The sequence below is a fragment of the Morus notabilis genome, unplaced genomic scaffold, assembly GCF_000414095.1.
Source record: "Morus notabilis unplaced genomic scaffold, ASM41409v2 Scaffold1112, whole genome shotgun sequence".
In the NCBI taxonomy this organism is placed as follows: Eukaryota; Viridiplantae; Streptophyta; class Magnoliopsida; order Rosales; family Moraceae; genus Morus; species Morus notabilis.
This window is the reverse complement of record NW_010367774.1, coordinates 62709-72696: the sequence shown is the minus strand read 5'-3', so window position 1 is coordinate 72696 and position 9988 is coordinate 62709. Positions and strand designations below refer to the sequence as shown.

The following is a 9988-nucleotide window of genomic DNA, read 5'->3' as shown; positions in this document are numbered from 1 at the left end:
ATATTTGGTCCGCCGTTGCCAACAAGGATTATTTAGTTGTAATCGGACATTATTATAAAGGTTTTGATTTGGATAAGAGAATCTTAGGTTTCAAATGTGTTATAGGATCACATACTGCCAATTTAATATATAACACAATTTTATCTGTTATTGATGAATATAGTTTAAGAGATAGAATAATGGCCATAACATTAGATAATGCAACTGCGAATACTAAAGCAATAGAACTTTTTGAAAATGATTTAAGTTTATTTAGTAATAATGATATTTTCCACCAACGTTGTGCATGTCATATAATTAATTTAATAGTAAAGTCCGGTTTAAAATCAATGACAGGTCATATTAAAAGAATTAGAGATAACATTGCTTGGATTCAAGGTAGTAATCAAAGAATACAAGATTGGTTTAGATTTCTACAAGCATATAATCAAAATCCTAGAGCATTAGCCTTAGATATGCCCATAAGATGGAACTCCACTTACATAATGCTTGAACAATGCATCCCCTATAAAGATGCTATAACAAATTATGTTAGTGCAAAATTAGGAACAGGATTTATAGATGAAATTGATTGGCAAATTGCCGAACTTTTGTATAACTTTTTAGGTAGATTTCATGAAGTTACCTTAAAGCTTAGTGGAACTTATTACCCAACTTCACCATTAGCATTAGGAGAACTTTTAAGAATGTCTATTTTATTTAGTGAATTTAGGACACATGAGGTTTTAGGAGTTCCTATCGCCTCTATGGAAAAGAAATTTAAAAAATATTGGTCTAAATTACCCATGTTGTATGGTTTCGGTGTTTTTTTTGACCCTATATTAAAATTAGAAGGTTTAGAAAGTGGATTAGATAACTTAGGTGGATTTTTAGCTATAGACACTACTGACAAGTTTCCTATTATAAAGGAAAAAATATATTCTCTATATATCTCTTACGAAAGTAGATTTAGAAACACACCTCGTGTTGAACAACCGCAACAACGAGACGACAATCCGCATTCATTCTTGAATGTTTTTGGGTTGTCTAAGAAGAAGAAGAAGAAGAAGACGACGACAAGTCAAGGTCAAGAAGAATCTGGGAGTGGAAGTGGATCTTCACAAGAGGTGGCGGCGGATTCAACGAGTTAATGGCGTACCTGAGTGAGGGCTTAGTTGTAGATAGTAGTGAGGTGTTTGATTTGGTTGAGTGGTGGAGGGCACGAGCATTAACTTGGCCGATCCTAACACGACTGGCAATGTATATTTTTTCAATCCCGGTCGCCACTGTTGCAGCCGAACAAGCATTCAGTACAACCGGCCGAATACTTGAAGAACGGAGAAACGCATTGCAGCAGGATATTGTTGAAGCTTTGGTGTGCATCAAGGATTGGGACCGTTCCGACCAACGCTTACACGATACAATCTCACCGGCAAACCAAGAATGGATCGACGAATTTAATAGATTAACTTTTAATTTTCAAGATGATCCTTCTGCTTCATCTTGATAATTTCTTTGTAAATATTTATTTACTTTGTAATTTCTAATTTGTATAGTGTTTATTGTAATCTTGTATAGACTTTGTAAGTTCATCAAATTTGTAATTCGTCCCACAATGATTGCACTCTTTTTTCCTTACCAAGTTTTTATCTCAATTGAGTTTTTCTTGGTAAGGTTTTTAATGAGGCAAACATGAATTACAAATTTAAAAATCAATGAAGAAATAATTTTTTTTATATAGTTCGTTCGTGTGTTCAGTGTTCATTTCATATTTCAAATTGTAATATACACATTGTAATTAGACAAATACTTATTTCAACAACATAAAATTATAATATAAAAAAAAAAATCGGGCAGCCGGTCGGGCATCGGGCAGCCCGACCGGGCACGGGCAGGCATCCTCTGCCCGAAGCCCGTTCATGGTACTTTTTGGGTCGGGTCGGGTCGGGCAGCCCAAAAATTCGGGCAGATCGGGCTCGGTCATCGGGTAAAAATTCTGACTTTTCAGTGATCATGAGCGGCCCGTCTAAAATTTCAGCACTATCACCAATTTGAATGTCATCAGGACCCTCGTAAGGTTGATGAAGAGACAAGTTTGACAACTGAGAGGTAACATGGTGAGACGCACCAGAATCCACTATCCAAGGATTTTGAGCAGTTTGTGATGTGGTGACGTGATTTGCAGATGGACGTTGAGAGCGAAGTTGAGGAAAGAGCTTGAAGCATCTTTTGGCATCATGTCCACGCTTGCTGCAGAACTGACAGACAACCGGTGGTGAAGTGGAGGGGTTGGGTTTGTACTGTTTGTTGGTAATGGCAGGATTAGGAAGTATGCCAGGCGTCGGGGAGGGAAAATTGGGCTTTGGAGTGCGGTGGGAAGATGGAAAATTTTTGGCTATATTGGCAGTGGGTGGGACGGGATCAGAATTTTGTTTGTCATTGTGAAGGAGGAAGGTCTCATGATCGATAATCTTATCAAACAATTCTTCAAACGGAACAACAGAATCTCAAGTTCGCATGGCAGTAATAAGTTCCTTGTAAGCAGGGCCGAGACCACGTGTTGCATAGACAAGAAGATCAGCATCACTTAAACGATCACCAAGAGCAGTGAGTTCATCTGCAATTTGTTTGATATAGACAAGAAAATCAGTAACAGAGAGAGAACCACGAGTAATCATAGTGAGTTTATCCTTGAGATGAATCATGTGAGTGGTAGATCTCTTGGCATAGAGACGAGAGAGACGAGTCCAGGCTTCCTGACTAGATGTTGCAGAAGAAGCCAACGGTATAACGGCTTCACTCAGAGATGCAAGAATCGCATGAAGAATTAATTGATCTTGTCGACGCCATAAAAGATAATCTGGGTTGGGTTAGTTTGACCATTTGTAGCCACCGTTGGAGAGGGACACGGGAAAGTGCCATCGAGATATCCAAGAAGATCCAGACCAAAGAAAAGGGCATTAAATTGAGTTTTCCACGAAAAATAGTTGAGAGACGTGAGCTTGAGAGGCAACTGAGCTGCAGCATTGATCGTTATTAGAATTTGAGCAGGATTTGAAGAAACAACAGCAATTGTTGACAGATTGCTTGTAGCTGAGTTGGAGGCTTGAAAAATAAAAATACAGAATATGGGAAGAGAAAAAAAAAAGGATCTAACTCGTTAGAGGAAGAGCTCTAATACCATAACAAGCATTTATGGTCTGAATATTGATTAATTGCATTACTAAATTTGGTTTACAGAGTTTATATATATATATATATAGAGCTGTACACTTAGGCGTAAAACAAAGATGCCTAAATACAAGGAAACGATAAATACAACTTTTGAATAATAACCACTAGAAGGAAATCTGTGGAGATAAAAAGGAGTTGAGTTTGTTGAAGCTTCTGCAACGGAATCATTTGAGTCTGGTGAGAGAAAGGTGGTGACCAAGACTTGAGGAGAGATTTGTGGAGAAGCCGAGTCTGATGGTGAGGACGTTGAAGCTTCCACAGGTTGTTGAGATATTCTGATGTGGTGGCCTCTGATGAAGGTGCTTTAATACAGAATACCCCGTCTCACCATGCCAGGATGTTTGGCCTACGCGCTGCTGTGGCAATCCCTCTCCGAAGCGTCTACACCGGGTCATCTGATTTCGTCTTGGAGTTTTTCTTGCCTAAGGAGTGCCAAGACCCGGAGGAACAAAAGCAGATGTTGAACTCCTTGTCCATTGTCATACAGCAGGCTTGTAGGACTTTACATGTTGTGGTTGAGAAAGAACATGAAGAAGAAGTGGTTTTGCCAGTTGGAGAAGCAGTTGTTAATACTTCAGATTTGGGATTTTGCAAAGAAGAAGCTCAGAAATTGGGAACTTCTATTTTTGGAGAACCCTCCACAAAAGAGTCTTCCTGGGTTGCTCATATGATGGAGGCTCAACAGCAGGGTAGAGGGGTCTCTGTGTCACTAGATTATCAGACAGGAGCCCAAAGAAGAATTTAGAGTGCCAACCCATTGGGATAGCAATAATGGGGATTTAGCCAATAGTCAGGTGTTTACAGAATTTGGGCAGCTTCAACAGTGTTCTCGATCCAAAGGCTCGGTTGAGGGAGGTGGAGATTCTTACTCTTTTGGCGGGTGTCGATCTTCGGGGGTGAGGAAAGCCGGAGAAAAGAGGAGGACAAAGACAGAGAAGACCATAAGCTTGCCTGTTCTGCGGCAGTACTTTGCAGGAAGCCTCAAAGATGCTGCAAAGAGTATAGGCGGTAAGAAGACGAGATATTCACATCATTTAAACAAATTACATGCTACACTTGCTACTGTTGTTACAATAATCTATATACATATATAAAGACTTGAAGCTTTTCTATAGAATCTGTTGAAGACCATTTTGACAAAATCCTTGAAAACACTAAACAATTCTGAAATATAACGGCCATGACTTCAATGTTAATACAGTTTATTTCAGAATTCTCCTCCATCTATATTTAAGCTACAGCTAGTTTACCTCTAGAGGATTCTGACCCAGTTTGTTTTTCACCTGCAGTTTGCCCCACCACTCTGAAGAGGATATGCGGGTCACATGGAATCACCAGATGACCATCTCGAAAGATCAAGAAGGTAGGCCACTCTCTGAGAAAACTGCAACTCGTGATCGACTCTGTCCAAGGTGCTGAGGGTGCCATCCAAATTGGATCCTTTTACTCGAGCTTTGCACAGCTGAGCTCCCCAAAGTTTCAGGGGAATGAACATTTTTCATCATCAAATACAAGTGGTCATTCAGATCAATCAAACTCTCAAATTGAGAGTGGCTTTTTCAGTCATCAGTCCGCTATGAAATCTTCATCTTCCTTGTACAGTCAGAATTCTGGTCCAAGTGTGACTGCTGGACTACAGCAACATACAGCCACAACCACTGCTTTTTATGCCTTTACTGGCGATCATGCTTTAATAACAGAAGACCCTTCTGGGGTGATGAAGAGAGCTTGGAGTGATGCAGAATTACTGGCCTCTGCCGCCAACCTAGAAGAAGCAAACCATATGACAAGGCCCCAAAGCTATAAAACATCAAGTGATAATAATCGTGTTCTCGAGACTCTACCTTCCTTGCCAGAAGGCGGTGAGAGGAACCTGCGAGAGGGGTTTGCCTTCCGAGTTAAAGCAAACTTTGGGGAGAAAAAGATCAGATTCAGTTTGCAACCCAACTGTTCTTTCAGAGATTTGCAGGTAGAGATCATGAGGCGTTTCAACCTCGACGATATAAGTACGGTCGACATCAAATATCTGGATGATGACAGGGAGTGGGTTCTCTTGGCATGCAATGCTGACCTGCAAGAGTGTTTGGAGATACACAAACAATCTTAGAACCGCACAATGAGACTCTGTATTCATAAAGCTGCTCTACTGAATGAAGAAGGTCCTTTTGGTAGCAGCAGCAGCCCATGCTAGTACTCCATGAGTCACCTCTGTCTAGCTACTTAGTTTTTTTTGTTTAAAAATATATATATGCACATGAATTTGTTATCTGGTTGTAATTTTTAGAACTAGCAGCTTGTCTAAAGAGGAGATTATGTTCATGGTTATAAACATTAGTTATCTGTTCATTTTCTTGTCAGTATAAACCCATTGGATCTTGTTTTTTAGACCCAATGAACGCGTAGGATGGAATAAATGAATTATGATGATATTAGATGCATTAAATAAAACTCAGTGGATTGTTTTTACTGTTTTTATACAGGGAAACTGATATCACAGAAATTTCAGTAACTCCTCTCTCGTACAGTGTATGTAACTGAAGCCTATAAGCAGATATTTTGTCCATCTACAATAGTTTTTCGTTTTTCTTTCCTCCTCAACAACTAAATGTCATGAACCTTGAGCAGTAGTAACGGCATTAAAACACTATTTTACTTTCCATGCAATTGGCAAATTTTAAAATTCTCCCTTTTTTTACAACTTGAGTTTGTCCTTAGTTTCTACTATAAATTGTAGTAAGGCAACCTTTTCAAAGAAATAATTTACATTTTCAAATTTCTCAGCAGAAATTTACATTTCTAAAGCAAGACATTTTCTTCAAAGATAGTCAGGATACATCAAGAGATCACAATTGGTGAGTCCCACCAATTTTAATGAATCTATCATAATTATACGATAAGAATATGACGCCCCTCCCTTCTAGAATTAGCTTGATCAGTTCACAGAAGAGTAAGCAATTGTTTCAAGCATACGTACCCCAATAAAATCTCAAAAAGAGCATCTCAATTGTGAAGCCGAGCGAGCATGGACAAAGTCTCTGGAACCATAAAACAAGATTCTTTTCTGCATTCAGTTTCCAGGGGTTAAGGTGTCGCACTGATCTAGTCCTCTAGTAGCTTTATCATGACCTGCCATCTCTCCAAGCTATTTCAAGGGGTTGAGAAGTTCAATCATTATCTTCCCAGTAATCAAGAAATTTAGTATACCGTGCCTGCAAACTTGATATTCTTTCACGACCCCAGCCTTTTTGTACCTTTTTGAGAGTTTTTAGTGCAGTTCCACTGCCATCATCTCTGTCATAGAAAGGAAATAATGTGAAAAGATCATAGTGTACAGAGCTCTTAAAAAGAAATAACTAGGATAGATTAGAACAGTCAAACTGCAAAAGAGATTCAAAACAAGTAGCTAGATGTACTTCTTTTATCTAGTTAAGGGGATGCCAATCATTTATACCAAAATTGCATATTGACATTAGAGTATCTTGCAGAATGGAGATACTCTCTAGCATATACTCAAACTTCGAATAGAAGAATCAAGAAACATATGAAAAATCCTATATGATTACTGTATGATATATAAGAGCTTGTCCACCGTGTGTGCATGAATGTAAAGTACTTCACAAGCAACACAAACAAAGATACAAATCACCAAATTGAGCAAGTTCTCTGACATGACCACTAAAAATGAAATGAATCCAAAATAATTATTAGAAAGAAATTCCTCTTAAATAACTACTTCTTCATCGTACCTGTGCACTATGGTTTGCCAATCACTTTTGTCAGTCTGGCGTGACCTTCTCTGACTCATCTCCTTTTCATGCCGGTAAACTTTATTTTTGACTCTACCTTCTGAAGACATTTCCATCATTCTCTCTGCAAGTAATTCGGCCTCATGCTTGTTACCTTTCTTACCCAAACCATCAATGACCGGCATAAACGATGCAGGATCGAACCCATATCCCTTACCTAACATGTAATAAATAATGCTACTGGCTTCATCCAACTTTTCATCCTTGCAAAGTTTGTCAATGAGATCTTTATAAAGGAAATTCCCTACATAAAGATTTCTATCTAGTGCTGCTATGAAAATCTCTTTAGCTTTTGAGAATTCCCCTCCAGCAAACAACTCATTGAACATCAGACTGTACAAGGCTTCCCTATGGCCGCAAATATTTAGAGCTATCGCAAATACCTCCTGCATATCTTCAAATTCACATGCTTTGCAGAAAGCTTTGATTAATTTTCCAAAGGAACCAATATTAGGGGATATATCTTTTTGCACCATTTCATCTAAAAGAGAAGTGGCCTCTTTAATTCTCCCTTCTTCACAGAGACAACTAATCACATTATTGTAAGTGCAAACATCAGCAGAAACTCCTCTTTCTCTCATCTCATCTAGCAGTCCATATATTTCAAATATTTGGTTTTTACTTCCTACGCCGAGGATCAATGAGTTATAAGTTTGAAGGCTCTTGTTGCAACCTTTCTTTTCCATGTCCTTCAACACGCGAAATGCCAATGATATCTTCCCTTGTTTGCAGTAACTACGTATGAATGTATCGTATATCACTGAATCGGGGCACAACCTTTTCCCCATCATCTCTGCAAACTTCTTTTTGGCTTCATCCAGCTTCCCAACCTTGCATAATGCACTGATTATGGTTGAGTACGTTATTAAATCAGGCCTGCAGTTTCTTCCATTATTATTATCATCAACCAGGCCAATAAAAGAATTCCCCAGGTGACCAAGAGCAGCACTTCCATGAGTCCACATCTCACTCACAATTTCAATAGCTTTATCCATCTTCCCAATGTTACAGAGACCATCAATCACAATGTTGCAGGTCACGATATCTATACCGTAACCCCTCTCGTACATCTTTTGCAACAACTCCTCTGCTTCTGATGTTTTCCCCTCCTTCCAGAGGCTGTGCAGCAAAATGTTGCAAGTACGCGTATTTGGATGGCAATTATTCATCATCATCTCCTGCAGAACTTTCTTGGCTTCAAAAACTCTCCCTTTATTGCAGTGCCCATGGAGTAAAGTGGTATAAGTTACCGTATCTGGGGAAATGCCACTGCTTATCATTAATCCCATCACCATTCTTGCATCAGAAAACATTCCATTCTTGCATAAACCATCCATCATGATATTATATGTGAAGATACTTGGCCCCGTTCCTTTATCCACCATTTCCTTAAGAAGCAATCTTGCCTCCAACAGCTTCCCGCTCATTATCAAAGCCCGCAACCATATGTTAAAACTCTCCAAATTGACAAACTCAGAATTTCTTTTCATAGTTTCGAACAAACTCCTCGCTTCTTCAAACATTCCTTCTTTGCAGAATCCCTCAAGCATCAAATTATATGTTATGATATTAGGTCTTGGGAGCCCCAACTCTTGGTCTATTTGCATATCTCTAAATATTCTACACGCTTCAAGAACTTGCCCCGACTTACAAAGAGCCGAAATCCTAGAATTAAACGTAACGACGTCCGGCGTCATATTATTATCTCTCATCCTCTCTACTAATTTCTCAGCTTCATCAGTCCTACCTGCTCTACAAAAACTAGATATCAAAGTATTGTACACAATCCTATTAGGCGGCAAAACGTCACTTGTCTTATTGAAAAACTCCAAAGCTTCATCAACAAGCCCGGCTCTACAATACCCGCGAACCAAAATCCCAACGCTATACTCATTCGGACGACAACCCTTCTCAGACATTTTGTCAAACATCTCGCGGGCATTTTCCAAATGGCCCGATTCACACAACGCACTGATCAAAAGGTTAAAGGTATACGTTTCAGGAACAACCCCCGAAACAATCATATCTTTATACAACCACGAGAAAGAATCCACGCTTTTCTCGGCGAGAGATGACTTGAAAAGCGAATTGTAGAGAAAAGCCGAGTAAGGCTTGTCGGGAAAGCGTGATCGGAGGGCTTTGAAGTGAGAAACGGCCATGCCGGAGAAACCCGAATTTGCCAACATTCTGACGAGGGAAAGGAGACAGGCGTGGGCGGTTTCGGGAGGCTCCGAGGAGAGGAGAAGTTGGTGCAGAGCGTCGATTTGGCGGCGCATTTTGGCGGCGATGAGGATGCGGGCGACGACGGGGACGGAGCGGAGGCGGAGATGGGAAGGAGAGCGTTTGAAGAGAAGCCATGCGAGGGAAGGATTGTTGGCGTTGTTGAGGAGAGCTTTGGCGAATGTGGTTGCTTCGTCCATGGCGCATGCGAAGATTACTGCTGGTTCAGCTACTTGGAAAAACGTTACGAGGGATTTCCGCTGTCGTTTTTCATTTTCTTGTCGTTTCTCCGTTGTCGTTTGGCGCTTTGGCGGGAGATATAATCAGAAGGCGTAGAATTTTTTGTTTTTATAGGAAGAACATTATAAAATTAATTTATATGTTTATTTTTATAATTTGTTGAAATTAATTTATATGTTTTTCAGACATTTGAGAATAATTAAATTGCATAATTTTGAAAATTTTCATTGAAAAACAAAAGTGCGTGATTGGAAAAATAAATATACTTGATTAATAAAGATATAAGGGATACTCTAGTTATATTTATTAATTACCTCGAGTCATTAAACATGAGAATGTTTATACGTCATTATCAAAATATGCTCCTTGACCCAAACGACATGCCATTTGATTTTTGAAACCACTAAACGACATAATATGTGTCTGTTTTCTAGCATCAACGACATCTCGTCTTTCGTTTCGGCTACTAGTAAGTAAATTCTGCTGCCGTTTAATTAGTTGAGCCACGC

At 39.4% G+C, this 9988-nt stretch overlaps 2 protein-coding genes across 2 annotated transcripts in view; one reads left to right on the top strand and one right to left on the bottom strand.

The window, feature by feature from the left end:
* The window catches only part of LOC21390002 (protein NLP2), an 11882-nt gene extending 6478 nt beyond the window's left edge, over positions 1–5404 (top strand). The window contains 3 exon segments of the mRNA XM_010113404.2: positions 3532–3933; positions 3935–4221; positions 4503–5404. Coding sequence (XP_010111706.2) covers positions 3532–3933; positions 3935–4221; positions 4503–5404 — 1591 coding nt within the window.
* Positions 5208–9467, bottom strand: LOC21389999 (pentatricopeptide repeat-containing protein At2g17140). The gene is made up of 3 exons (XM_024175610.1): positions 6960–9467; positions 6188–6504; positions 5208–5284 (listed from the first exon to the last, which is right to left on the bottom strand). The coding sequence occupies exons 1-2, from the start codon at positions 9437–9439 to the stop codon at positions 6378–6380; spliced, it is 2607 nt and encodes an 868-aa protein (XP_024031378.1). The 5' UTR covers positions 9440–9467; the 3' UTR covers positions 5208–5284; positions 6188–6377.
* Positions 9468–9988: the final 521 nt, after the last annotated feature.

Bases quoted from the DNA above. Each gene is read 5' to 3' on its own strand.
- LOC21389999 (XM_024175610.1), bottom strand. From the start codon at position 9,439: ATGGACGAAGCAACCACATTCGCCAAAGCTCTCCTCAACAACGCCAAC. The intron at 6,505-6,959 runs GTACGATGAAGA...TTTCTATGACAG, and splicing joins TGGCAAACCATAGTGCACAG to AGATGATGGCAGTGGAACTG.